Raw genomic sequence first — 14653 nt, forward strand, 5'->3', positions numbered from 1 at the left:
CATGAAGATCATTAAACATATACATACTAGACACCAAGAAGTCTTCTAAACAGGAAAATTTTTTGTTGAAAATGAATCTATTTAGTCTTACATCCAAAGGAAATTTTCTCATATGAAGATTAAGATATCTCACTAAACCCAAGATAGGAAAGACATTGGGCCCAAGAGAAGCAAGGCAGCAAACAAGCAGTAGTTTCTCCTTGCCTTGTCTCTGCTTTTTTATGTTTTACCTCAGCCTACACACCCGCCTTCTCCTGACCCAACACTGCCTCACCCCAGCTGCACCCTTCACTGGCTCTCAAGTGAGCACGTGCACGACCACACACCCCAGTGTGGGTCTTGGTGTATGCACTTGCCTTGCCAGCTGCAACTCTTTCTTCTCGATTTGTGTTCGGGCCCCAAGCCCCTTCCAGTCCACCCTTCCCATCTATACCATCTGCAGGCTCCTCAACTTCACCCTCAATGACCCCAAAAAACACCCTAGTTTTTAAAAGTTATTATTATTTGTGTGCATGCATGCATTATGTATATGTAAATGTGGATACATGCATGTAGATAGCATGTATGTGGAGGTCAGAGGCCAACTTTCAGGAGTCGGTTATCTCTCTTCACTGTGGGGTCCAGGGATTGAACTCAGTTAGGCTTGTACAATAACCTCTTCTATCCACTAAGCCATCCTGCCATCCCCATCCCAGTTTTTGTTTTGTTTTTGTTTTTTTTGTTTTTTGTTTTTTGTTTTGCTTTGGTTTTGAAACAGGGTCTGGTTATGTAACTCTGTCTGGCTGTTAACTCACCAAATTGCCCAGATTGTAATCCTTCTGCCTCAGCCTCTAGTGTTGGGAGTAGGATTTATAGGCCTGGCTCTATAGTACTGGAGTTCACATCTTTCCTCTGGCTGCAGACCAAAGCCCAATTTCAATCTTCAGGATGCAGCAGGTGGGGTGGTACATCCACCTTGGCTCAATCAAATGTGGCCAAGGAGGAAAGTTCAGGCAGAGTAAGCATGGCTCCCTAGAGCCATCTTCTGTGGGAAGTATGATTTTCAGAGACAGATGAAAAGTACTGAAAACCACCTGAGGAGCAAATGCTCCAAATTTGTCCTGTGTGGAAATACCAATGGAAACAAGTCTGTGTCTAAATGTGATGGATTAGGTTCACCCAAAATCAAAGAAGGGCAAGGCTTAAGAGGTAAAGCATACAGGGCTCGAGAGATGTTAGGAGGACTGGCTGTTCTTGCAGAAGACCCAGGTTCAAATCCCAGCACCTATATGGCAGCTAACTCCAGTTCCAGGGGATCCAATGCCCTCTTCTGACCTCCACGGGCATTGTATAACATGGGTACACTTACATGCATGCAGGCAATATACTCATATACATAAAGCAAAAATAAATAAATCAAAAACCATTTTTTTAAAGAGATAAAGAAAGCCGGGCATGGTATCACACTCCTTTAATCCCAGCACTTGGAAGGCAGAGGCAGGTGGATCTTTGTGAGTTTGAGGCCAGCCTGGTCTACATAATGAGTTCCAGGACAGCTGGGGCACAGGTGGTGGTGTATGCCTGTAATCCATGTAGTCAGGAGGCTTAGATGCTTGGATAGGATGACTGCTTTGAGTTCAAGACCAGTCAGGGCTAGATCATGAGATGGAGGGAGGGGAATTTAAAAGGTTAGTACACTATCTTTCCAGTCAAACTAGAGATTAAATCCTATTTCAGACACAAAGTAGCTATTTTAATCTCAGAAAATCTCAGAAAAGTCTCTATGTCTCAGTCTCAGTTTCCTCAACTATAACATGGTGAAACTAGTAGCTAGTGTCATTTGTTAGTTATGGGTATTAATTGAGATCTTACAGCAAGCTGCCTGGCTCATAACAAGCATTTAATCGAGCAACATTAGCATTATTATTATCATTACATCATTATCAGTGTTTTAAAGTAAAGTGCCTACAGTGTAATAAAAGGAATGAGGAATGGGTTAAACATAAAATGTATATGCTTACATATACTTATGAATTGTATATCAGTAATAATATTTGTTTGTATATATGTAGAGAGAGAATATGTAGGGAAATATAGAGTGTACATAGGATATATAGGATCATCTATAACATAGGAATGTAAGAGAGAATAATAAAAATATAACCATCCTGTAACTGGGCTCCTTGAGTGTGGGAACTGCCTGTTGCATGACTGTGCACACCTGTGGGGTTTTAAGGGAACACTAAACACACACCTCTAGAAATGTCAGTCTTGTGGAGCCAAGCAGACATGAGGTAGAGAAACGGTCCTTTTGTCTAAAATAGAAATTCTGACAGGAGCCAAGCTAACCTGACAACCAAAGATCCCATTCCCCTGACGGAAAAAAAAAAGCCCTTTTCCTTTCTGGAATGGAAGGCATGACTGATGGCAAAATTGACATTTCCTCTTGGGTGAAATCCTCCAGCCAAGCTGGGCGCTAACCGAGTAGGCGATTTCACTTTCGTCACTTCACAAAGACTTCCAAATTCACTGCGGCAGACACTGCAAAATAAAAATGTTAAGTACATCCTAGCTGAGGAGAGACGGAAGCCTCCGCACTCAATCAAAGGTTTGCAATAATAGGATTCATTTAGAAAAAAAAAAAAAAAAAAAAAAAAAAAAAAGAAAAAAAAAAAAAAGGACAGATGGGCTTAGGAAATGTTGCAGTAGAGGCTGGCATGAGAGGAGCTCACAGGCAGCCTGCCTTTTGTGGACCTGCACAATGATTCCGGAGCCAGACCGGCTTAGGAAAGCTTGGGACTAGGGCTCCAGAGAGAGGCCACCAGCTCCTGGACACCCAAGGGGACAAGCGACTGCGGCCATGCATCAGATCTACAGCTGCAGTGATGAGAATATAGAAGTTTTCACCACGGTGATTCCTTCTAAGGGTGAGTACGATTGCCCTTGGTTGTCCCCTACTGTGGCATCTCATGCGGGAGGTGACGACTCTGTGCTGTTAGACAACGGTACACTGATGCGCTGTACCCTCGGGTCCTGAGGTCTGCTGGCTTCTCTGCTTTGATAGCATTTTGATTTTTCCCTCTATATGGAAGAACAAAACTAAACATCAATCACCAGCAAACGATCTATCAATGGGGGAATTGAAGGCATTTTATCTAACTCAAAACGGAGGACCCCGCAGGCTCAATAACAGGGACAGCAAGTCACTGTTAAGGAGACAGAGATGGAAACAAAATCCCCAGGGCAGCCAGCTACTCCCTTGTATTGTCTCCAGTGAGCAAGGAGGTTCTGAAAGGAGAGCCAGCTGCTCCAAAGTCTGATGTCCAACTATGCATAACAGGGGAGGGGAAATGTCCCCAGCTGGCCAGGCAGGCAGGGCAGTAAAATGAGCCCTGACCCCAGACTGGCCTCTCCACAGAACCCAGGGTCACCAGGACCTAGTACCACTAAAAGGCACTAACTACCTGAGAACCTTGGCTTTATAAGCTCTCATCCCCTGGGAAGGACTTTGTGACTGAGGGGCATGCTGGTGACCAGCTTTCTCCTGCAAAGCCACCTTCCCCTTCACCTTGTTCCGGCTCTGCTGCCCCTGTCTTGCTGGGAGAACAGGCTCACACTTTGCCCTGGCCTCATTCTCATACTTTACTGAAATAGACTGGATGTCTGTTGGTAAACAGTTCTTTTCTTCCTCCCATGTCAGTTACCTACTGTCAGGGCCATTGCTCAGTGGGGAAGGGTGAGATGCAGCCTGGCCACAAATAGCCAGTCAACAGAACATAAACTGAGCTTTCAGCATCTACTGCTGAGGGAGAGGGAGAAGAGAAAAGGAGTTGGGCTTCTGCCCACATGTAGGAGTTGAGATTCTGAAAGTCAGCCTCTCTGAAACAGAATGAGCTAAATCTGTGTGGATAGAGACGACCTTTACATTTATTTATTTTATCTTTTTTTCCCCATTGCTAGTGATGAGCCCAGAGTCTTATGCATGCTAATCAGGCACTGTACCACTGAGCTACACCACCAATCACATAGATGGATATTGAGTGAGAGGAAAAAAGAAAGCTGAAAATTTATATATGTGATAGCATACTGTAAATATGGAAACATAAAATAATAACGCATACTGTTTATGATTATCTAGAGCAAAGTATAAAAGCACAGACAAGAGAGATTCATATCATATAAAAATCAGTAAGCTCAGTTGGTCCCAGAGGGGACAGAAGTAGAATTAGAGAAAGGTAGAGAGAGAACAGTAACTTTTCAAAGACATTATGTTTATTTTCACTAAATAGGGTGATTTATCCCTGTAATCTCAGCACTCAGAAGGCTGAGGCATGAGGAACTGAAGTTCAAGGCCAGCCAGGTAGATAGTGAGATGCTATCTCAAAAAAAATATTTCTATTTCTTGTGATTTAAAAAAAATAAGGGAGAAAAAGACCTTGACAAAATGGTTATAGGACTGCTGTCATCATTCTGTGCTGTGTGACCTTGGACAAGCCACTTAGCCTCTCTGGGCACAAGTTTTCATCCACTTCCATAAAAAGATAAACAGAATTTATCTCCCAGGATTATCAAGGGCAATAAATGGATTAATACATATAACATCTACAACAGTAGCTGGCCTGTATTTAGGACCATTAAATATATCACATAGAAAGTGATTTCTATTTTTAATCTACATGTGCAGCCATGAATGTATTCCTTTAAGGATAAATACTTGATCCTATTTTTTTTCTTATCTGCTTTATTCATGGCTTATTCCTGGAATTAAAGTACTTAGTTTCACAGACATTTCACTGCTCAGTAAACTTCTTTAGAAAGGATTACTTGCAGCTTTGCACAAGATCTAAGTGGATGAAACCCACCTCTTCCCATACCTTACTTTACCCCAGGGCCTTCTCAGAACCTTCAAACAGAGGGCTCTTACTGAGGGAAGCTGGTACTCCACATTTGTATCACTGTGAAACAGAAATGCAGTAGCCCCTCATCACAGACTACCTACTGTACTGCAGAAACACAAGTCAGCTTGACTTCGTCTAATGGGGTCTAAAGACCTCCGGAAGGCTGGTTTCCCAGAAACTATGTATGAATTATGAGCACCAATGAATAATAAGCAGGCTTCCTGGAACAGGCTCAGCTGTGCAAGCAGTGCAGCTTAGTGGTTATGAGTCTAGGTGGAAGGGACCAAACCTGGCATCTATGGTCCCATCACTCAGAAGCTGAGGTAGGAGGATCATGAGCTCCAGGCCTCGACTACAGAGTAAGACTGTCTCAAAAAAAAAGATTGTGGGGGCTGAGTTCAGTAGGTAGACTATCTTCCTCATAAGCATGAGGAACTGAGTTCAGAGCCCCAGAACCCATGTGAAAAGTCAGGCACAGTAACACCTGCCTGTAACCCCAGCTTTTTGGTAGTCAGTCTAACCAAATTAGTGAGCTTCAGATTCAATGAGAAATGTGTCTCAAAAAAATAAAATATAATAAAAGTAGCAAGTAATGGAGAAAAAAAGGCTCAACATCATTTATACACACTTGTACACACATACACACACCCACACTAACAAGTACACACACACACTCACCCCACAGAGGAGTTCTCAGTGTTTGTACCCTGGCCTCACAAGCATTTTCTAAAACTGTTTCTTATCTCTTTACAGTGTCCAGTCCAGCCAGGAGAAGAGTCAAAAGCTCTCAACACCTGACCAAGAATGTAAGGAAACTTTTTGATCCTCTTTTATTGCCTTTCATTACAAAAGCGATGTTGGCTTCTTCACTCCCTCTCCCCCACTCTCAAGGACAAGGAGGCCAGGAGGGTTTTCCATGTCCCCTGTGGTTGTTGTACACTCTCAGTCTTCCACTTAATAAAACTGACATACACCATACACCAACTAGTCCCCAAGGAGAGACTCCCTGGATCTGCCATGTTCCCCAGGTGCAGAGGGAACATCACTTTGTATACACGCATTTTTTTCTTTAAACAAAGTCCATGACACAGATGTAGTACCCCAATCCAGGCGTTTGTAAAGTCACATATTCTCACCATTATAAACAACAATGAACTTATTTGTACAAAATATTATTATTTTGCCTTAATTTCTTGTCACATATGCCTCCTAACAGAACTAACAGGTAAAAGAATAAGAACAGTTCATCCATCCAGTTCTCAAATATTTGCATTCCTAACATGTTAAGAGGTTGTGTAGATGTGATGAATATAAGAATAATTTTGTTGTTTATTTATTTGTTTTGAGAAGGACCTCTGGGTAGCTGAGGCTGTCCTCAAACCCATCATGTAGCCCAAGCTGGCCTCAAACTCTCAATCCTCTTTCTTCAACCTCTCAAATGCTGGAACAATAGGCGTGGTTTTTGAAACATGGTTTCTGCTCACAGTTTGGTCAGATATTTCCAGGAATTGTGAACAAACTGGAGGTTCTACCTTGCACTTCCGGTTTCCTACAACCTCACCAACATGGCCATTCCTTTTTTTATAAAAAAAAAAAAAAAAAAAAAAAAAAACAAGTATCTTCTTTTTTACTGTAGTACCTTAAAGTTAGTTATGCATTCCTAGAAGCTAATAATGTTATGCATCTCTCATTTTATATATTTATGTAAAAACTATCAATATATCTCTGTACTTTATCTAAAAAGGGAGACTAATAGGTTCTTGGTTATATAGTGTTTCTATCACAATTTTGAACAATACAACTTTGGATTTTTAAGTACCTCAATTTTTAAAAATCTATTCTTTTTTTAAAAACATATTCCTGGGACTGGAGAGATGGCTCAGAGGTTAAGAGCACTGGCTGCTCTTGCAGAGCATCTGGGTTTGATTCCCAGCACCACATGGCAGCTAACAACCATCCTTAACTCCAGTCCCAGGGGATTCTGACCACCTCAGGCACTGTACAACATAAGTACACTTACATACATGCAGGCAATACACTCAATACACATAAAATAAAATAAAAATAAGTAAAATATTTTGAAACTTACTCCTTATGCTTTTAATTTACAAAAACAGGTACTTTGAGAACACTGCACATGGCAGAGCATGCTGGGCAGTATCAGGAGCACTGCCCACAGCTGCATTTCATTTTAATCCCAAGGTCAGCATGCATCCATCACAAAATCCCAAACATTATGAAGATATAAAATTTAGCATCACAAAATCCTAAGAAGCTGTAGAACAGAGTGGAAGATGCAGAGACTTCACAGTCAAATTGCCTGTGTATGATCTCAGCTTCATCAGTTTCTGGGTAATCAACCTTTAACAGGTTGCCTAACCATTCTAGAACTTGACTTCCTTAGCATTAAGATGGGGACCATAAAAGCACATTTCTCAAGGGGAAGGAACAAATGACTTAACATATGGAAAGTGGTTGAGAGACTGATATATACTGAATACTCAATAAACATTGATGTATTTTAAGTGAAATTTTCCCATGTACCAAACAATAATTATGCTTTCTTGTCTGACAATGTACTAGTTTTGTAAATTGCTTCTATTCACTTAAAAATTGATTTTTTTCTTTTTTAAATTAAAATTTTACAGGACTGGAGAGATGGCTCAGTGCTTAAGAGCACTGGCTGCTCTTGCAGAGGACCCAGGTTCGATTCCCAGCACCCCATGGTGGCTAATAGCTGTCTGTAACTCCAGTTCCAAGGATCCAACGCCCTCTTCTGACCCCCATGGGCATTGCATGAGATGGATGCACTTATACACATGCAGGCAATACACTCATATACATAAAATAATAAAAATAAAATATTTTTAGTACAAATTTCATACAATATATTTTTATTGTATTTAGATTCCTTCTCCTATCCGTACCCCCTTTCCTACACCCACCATCAAATTTCATATATATATATATATATAGCGAGAGAGAGAGAGAGAGAGAGAGAGAGAGAGAGAGAGAGAGAGAGAAAGAAAGAGAGAAAATATCAAATTGGTGTTTCCAAATGTCCTTCAGTGTGGATTCATCCACTGGAGCCTAGTAACAATAGATCTTCAACATCTTTCCATGCCAAATAATATATAGATCTACTACTCATACTTAATGACTATATAGTATTCCAGTGTATGAATTACCATTATTTTTTCTTTTAATTTTTAATTTTTATTTATTATTTTTATTTTATGTGTATGTGTCTTGCCTGCATGTATACAAGTGCGCCTGTGTCTTGCAATGCCCACGGAGATTAGAAGAAGTCATTGGATCCCCTGGAACTCGAGTCATGGACAGTTGTCAGCCACCATGTGGATGCTGGGAGTCAAACCCAGGTCCTCTGCAAGAGCAGTCAGTGCTCCTAACTGCTAAGCCATCTCTCCAGCCCCTCTTTTAATCTTTTATTGAGCTTTTGTAACCATTGTCAAGGTCCTGCAACAATATCTTGAAGGCCTTTTCCAGAATAGCCAAGCCAATACTATAGGGCATCAATGCTGTTAAATGGTCACAGTCTAATAGGTGAAAATGCTTTATTGTTTTAATTTGCATTTTTTCCATTTCAATGTGATTCTTTTTTCATCATTTTACTGATCTTTTCAATATTTTTTCCTTATGGGTTTCTTATTCATTTCTTTTGCCTATCTTTCTGTCACTTGTGTTTTTTTATGAGGACTTTTGAGAACTTTTTCTATATTAATAACTGAAAGGCTTCTCATGGATGGAATTTGGATTGTAGGCCTGAGATTCTGGACTAGTTTATAATCCCTGATATCTTAAAAACTAAGCCCAGAAGGAAAATGCTCCCAGCCTTAAAAACAGTGGGTATAGTTTTAGCAAAAATGGAAAGGAAAGGGTCTTTTAACGATAATTTAGAGTTAAGAAAACTTCACTACTGATGTTTAGGTCTGGGACAAGAAGGGAAGCTCTTGTCTTCAAAGATTCACTCTCCTTCTAAGTGGGAGAATGTCTACCTGGTCTTTTTCCCCCTCCTCCCAATTTCTAATTTCCCCAATAGCTGCCCAAGTCCTCTTCTGTAAAACTCAGCACCAGCCACACAGACCACACAGATCAGACTGGGCATGGGGCTCATGCCTGTAAGTCCAGCACTTGGAGGCAGGTAGATTCTGAGTCCGTCCGTATCCAGCCTGGGCAACAGCCTGGCTCAAAAAACAAACAACAAAAAACACAGACACATTAAAAAAGACAGGTATGGTCTCTTGTTCCCCTTCCACCTCTTACAGATGTAGGAATGAGTGTCAAAGAGGAAAGACCTGCCTCTCATTTCCTCACCCAAGTGTCTCTGCCTTCCCTGAGCTCCCTTGGTCTCCTCCAACTCGGTGGTCTGAAAGCACCAAGGGAGAATCAGTCTCATTTTGCAACTACACTAACTTACACAACTTTCTTTGGCCCAGAATGCTTATTTGCACCTCCAGCCACTCCTGCCATTCCTTAGGCCACCATGTGGATAGAAATCCACTTCCTTCCTTTATAAAAACCACTTTTCCTCTGTGAGTCGTCCTCAGTGCTTAGGGGCTCTTTTGAGTTGCAAATACAGGGCAAGGCCACAAACTTCTCCTGTATTCCCTCTGTATGGGTCTCCGCTCTCTTTGAGTGTCTCCCTCCCTCCCTTCCTCTCTCCCTCCTTCCCTCCCTCTCTCCTGCCTGCCTCATTCTCTGTTTTCTATTCTTTTTTATTCTCAAGCTTTTTCATTAGTGTTCTAATCATCCTAATATCCATGGATGCCATAGAAGTGGCTCCAAAAAATGCACTTACACAAAGGAGTGGCTCCATTAAGCATTTCGGGACAAAGGAGCCCTTTCACAATAAGCAGGAAAGCTGTCAAGAGGATCAATAGAGAAATGGGATTGTTAATGTCATTTTCTCCCCAGATTTCATACTTGTGGGGGAGATATTTGTGTAGTAATCTCTTGGTTTTCTAAGATGCACTAAACAATCAATTGCACTTGAAAATTCTCACCTGGGTATAGGTTCTTCTGTGGGTTTTTATAGAGCATTCACTTAGGAGGCATGAAACTATGGTTCACATCAGTGTTGTCCCTTAAAACTCTGTGATCTTAAGACAGATGCAGAGCTCCTTTTGACTTCCGTTTTTCTGTATGTAAAATTAGCGAGCTGGGCTAGAACATTTCTGTGGATCCATCAGCCCCAAATCATGATGATGCCCCACCACCTAGGTCTCAGCCATCCAATTCCCCACCTGATCTCCAGGCTGGTAGACAACAGAAGCATGGCTCTGAGGTGCCAGAGGATGGACATCTTTGTTCATCTGACCTCTCTAAAACCAGCAATGCATTGAAGTAATATGTCAGTAGATGGTATACTGACCTAGGAAAGGAAAATCCCAACATTAAGCTCTTGTCTCTCCCCCCCTTCCCCTTAACATCCTTCACTCCCACCCTAGCTCTTCAGTCTTAGCTCTATACCCAGGATGCTACAGCTCTGCTGTCAGATCTCTTTGTTCTGAGAGCAAATGAGGCCACCAGCAGTAAGTTTTATAGACCAGAGAATAAGCCAGGCTGTCAGCAACCTGTTATTGGTGTGCTTTGGTGTACTGCAGACAGCACCCTTAAGAGGGGGCTGGCCCTAAGTGGTGACCTGGGAGGTAGCTAGTCTCATCTCCACACACATCTCCATCCAGCTGCTGAACTGAGAAACTAATGATTCTCCCCTCTCCCTCCTCATATCCTGGCCCCCAGCATAGGGAAGGCTTAAAGAGGGGACATATCTTGTTGGCAAATGGGCACATATGCCCCCCCCTCTTAGAGAAGGAACTACTGGAAGGCTCAGGGTCTTCCCATGAACTCCCCAGGCATTCCTGTGTCTTGCCTTATTTTGTCCTTCTACAATTAAGTGTGAAATCCCTACCAGTCCTGACAGGGATGCTGGAAAGAAAATCAGAACATCAGGAATAGCTATGGTGAAAGGTTGGCAGCACAGAGTCCTAGCCGTCAAGTAATGAGGCTTGGTACTAGAGATTCACATTCTCGGGGCCACTTATGCCATGTACCCATGGAAACAGGACCCAGAACTATCATTAATCTGAGAACTCCTAGTATGCTGAGCTCCATTATGGAAGAGATAGTGCTGCAAGGAAGCAGCACAGAGGAAAGTGATCTGTGCAGGTGTTGAGTGCAGACCCCGCCTCCACTATACTTACACACACACACACACACACACACACACACACGTGCACTGTGCCCAGGAGCTGCCCTCAGCCTACTTCAAAGGCTTACAGGAAACCAGCAGAATCTCTGCAGTGCCCAGAGCAGGAAAAGGCAAGGCTTGTCAATGCCAGCAATGGCTCCTAAATGCTCAGAATAGCCTCAGCTTTTCCCCCAAGATTCAGTCTGGGTCCTAAATGGATCTGAGAAGAGTGCATTTCCTAACCTATTTAAAACCAAATTTGCAATACTCAATTTCTAAGCTAAGGCCTATTTGTGGCAAACTAAAACAAAGACTGGTAGTTTCTCTTATTTTTCCTCTGTGGGAAACAAAGATTTGGCTTTCAGAACACTCAAAATCACTCTCAAATGCCACAGGTTAATGTAGGGCATGAAGACAGTCAGGTGTGCTACTGAAATCACTACTTGACTGTAGTGAAAGGTCCACTAACTACAAAGCGTCAAATCTGGATTTCTAGAGCTGGAAATGTAGCTTAGTTGATAAGAGTGCTTGCCTATCATACATGAAACCCTGGGTTCAATCCCCAGCATGGCATAAATAGGGCTTGGTACATACCCATAATCTCTGCATTCCACAGGTGGAGGCAGGAGGATCAGAAGTTCAAGGATATCCTCAGCTACATAGCAAGCTGGAGGATAGCCTAAGCTACAAGAGACCGTATCTAAAATTTTTAAAATGGGGCTTGAACTCAGGTTTGCTTGACCCCAAATGGAGTTATCTTGTTTTTCACTGATAACCTGATAGGAAAGGGAGATTTTGTTTATTTTATTAAATATGCATTTATTAACCTTCAGCATATTTTTATGTTTCTTGGCCATTTGTATTTTTGCTCCATTTCCTACTTTTTTTTTCAACTTTATTACTTGGTGAGAGTTTTATGAGCACAGGGATAATTCCTCATTAGATGTAACACTCTTCATCATATTAAGCTATATTCTATTCTAGCATTTATTTTTCAACATGCAGCTTTGACCTGGCTGGTATCCTTTATCAAAACCAAATACAGATCCTTTTTACCCCATGGCCTGATATTTATTCCAACAGTATTATTAAAGATTCAGTTTTCCTCCATTGACGAAATATGTCTGTCATACTTTTAAAAAATATTTTGTTTATTATTATTATTTTATGTGATGAGTGTGTTGCCTGAATAATAAGTGCACCTGTGTCATGCAATGCCTGCAGAGGTCAGAAGAGGGCATTGAATCCTCTGGAACTGGAGTTATAAACAGTTGTTACTGCCATGTGGGTGCTAGAAATCGAACCCAGGTCCTCTGCAAGAGCAGTCAGTTCTTAACCACTGAGTCATCTCTCCTATTCATTTTTGCTCGAGCATCCCCCTACAAAACAACACAATCATTTTGTGTGGTCAGCTGAAGGGGGTCTGCCAAAAGCTAAGTGTAAAGACTGAGCCTATCAACCTCACTCACAGATGCACAGCAAGCCCAGGAGCTGGCACAAAATGGGCCCTTACAGGACAGCTGTGCACAGAAGGAAGTGACTTGGGGAAATGCAAGCCTTGGGGGAGGCTGCAGTGTTGTGGAATACTCGGGAGTCTAATGAATGAGCCTTATGGAGTGAGGACACCCAAATGAATGACCCTGTGTCCTGGGAATGGATTAAATATGCAAGATCTGAGGCCTGGTTGCCAACATTCTCTTCATGACTCCCCGTATTAAGATAAAATGGCTGCTGCTATTTGTCTCAAGCTTTTACATTTAAATTAGCCAATGATTTATGTACAGTTGTCCCTCGGTATTCTCGGAGAATTGGTTCCAGGACCTCCACAGATAGCAACATTCAAAAGTTCAAGTCTTCTATGTAAATGGCATACCCTGTGCATATAACCCACATATATCCTACTTTAAATCATCTCTAGATGATATATTCCCTAAAATGATGAAATGCTATGTAAACTGTTGGTGTGTTGTATTGGTTAGGGAGTAAGGACAAGAAAAGGTCTGTAGATGTTCAATACAGATGGAGGTGTCTGTGGGGGGGGTATTTATTTTTTAATGTGTATTAATGTTTTGCTTGCACATATATGTACAGTATCCACAGGGGCCAGAAGAGGACATTGAATGCCCTGGAACTGGAATTATGAAGGGTTGTTAGCCACCATGTGGGTGCTGGGAACTGAACCCAGTCTTCTACGAGATGTTTTTTTTGTTTTTTTGTTTTTTTTTTTTTTTCAGGGTCTCCCTCCTTGTAGCCCTAGCTGGCTTGAAACTAGCTATGTAGACCAATGAGAAAACTCTCCTACCCCAAGATACAGGGCTTTAAAAAATATCTTTTCCAACTGCTGTTGGTTGAATGTGAGGATCTGGAACCCATGCACATAGAGGACTACTTTTATTATCGTTTTTCAGATCAATTTTAGTGGGCACTAACCCCTCCCCAGAGCAGTTAGCCACCTGGTGATTGTGATTGTGATGAAACCACGTTAGTTTTTAGCCCTCTGCTCTGACTTTCTGAGAGTTCCACTGTCAACCACTCTGGGGAAATTTGCCTTTGGCTGCATGAGGACACAGGCGTCGCCACACTGTGGAGGAAACGGGAGTACTGTGGAGCTATGCCAGCTCCATTTTGCCAGTTTTTTCATTTTAAAATCCAAGAAGCAAAATAGGGCTTGGTGATACATACCTGTGGTCTCAGAATTTGGGAGGTGGAAGCAGGAGAACCAGGAATTCAAGGTCATCCTCAGCTACATAGTGAAGCCAGCCTGGGCTACATGAGACCCTTGTTTGTAATGGCTAGTCCTGCAATGAAAACAGGTCAGTCCCCCGGGAGCTAACGGACCACCTTGATTTGGGAATTGATGGCCTACGCTCCTGACTTTGGGAAGAAGAGACGGCTGTAGAGGAAGGAATGAACGAACACACACACACACACACACACCCTTCATTTTCCTGCAGCATGGCGCCCAGTAGTCTAAAGTCAGCGGCTAAGTCTTTCTGGCCATTTATCCCCAGTTTCCCTGTGGATATGAGGTGGGTGTGCAGCCCTGGTCGCTGAGGGTCTCAGCAGAGGCTGACTGTCCTTTCCCCGCCTGCAGGTGGTGATCGAGTCGGACCTGTACCCGCCCAGGCCCCTGGAGCTGCTGCCGCACCGCAGTGAGCGCAGGGACGCGGGTGACAGCCGTAGGTTTGGCCGGCTACAGACCGTCCGGCCTCCAGGCGCGCATCCAGCCAAAACCCCCGCCAGATCTGGTAAGTGAGCCCCGACCCCCCAGCTGCCCCGGGGCCCGGGGAACCCCTAAGAGCCTGTTGCAGGCCGGAGAAAGCGCAGCATCGGCTTGTCTAGGTCCCATCATGCATGGTTCAGGGGATTGTGAGGTCCTCCCCGGAGGCCTCAGTTTTGCCAGGTGAGTGAGCACCTGAGCTTTTCCCAAATAAATCCTGTGTGCTTGAGAAAGAACCTGCTCTAGGGTCTCACCTACAACAGCAGTACCATCTATAAAGCACTGGCTGGCTCCCATGTTCTCATTCTCTCTCTCTCTCTCTCTCTCTCTCTCTCTCTCTCTCTC

At 42.8% G+C, this 14653-nt stretch overlaps 1 protein-coding gene across 1 annotated transcript in view; it reads left to right on the forward strand.

The window, feature by feature from the left end:
• The first annotated feature begins 2320 nt into the window (after positions 1-2320).
• The window catches only part of Vxn (vexin), a 25871-nt gene continuing 13538 nt past the window's right edge, over positions 2321-14653 (forward strand). The window contains exons 1-3 of the mRNA XM_008854763.2: positions 2321-2906; positions 5631-5683; positions 14183-14336. Of these exons, the coding sequence (XP_008852985.1) occupies positions 2840-2906; positions 5631-5683; positions 14183-14336 (274 nt within the window). The 5' untranslated portion in view covers positions 2321-2839. The remainder of the gene's footprint in view (positions 2907-5630; positions 5684-14182; positions 14337-14653) is intronic.

Source organism: Nannospalax galili, unplaced genomic scaffold, assembly GCF_000622305.1.
Source record: "Nannospalax galili isolate Female #2095 unplaced genomic scaffold, S.galili_v1.0 scaffold247, whole genome shotgun sequence".
NCBI lineage: Eukaryota > Metazoa > Chordata > Mammalia > Rodentia > Spalacidae > Nannospalax > Nannospalax galili.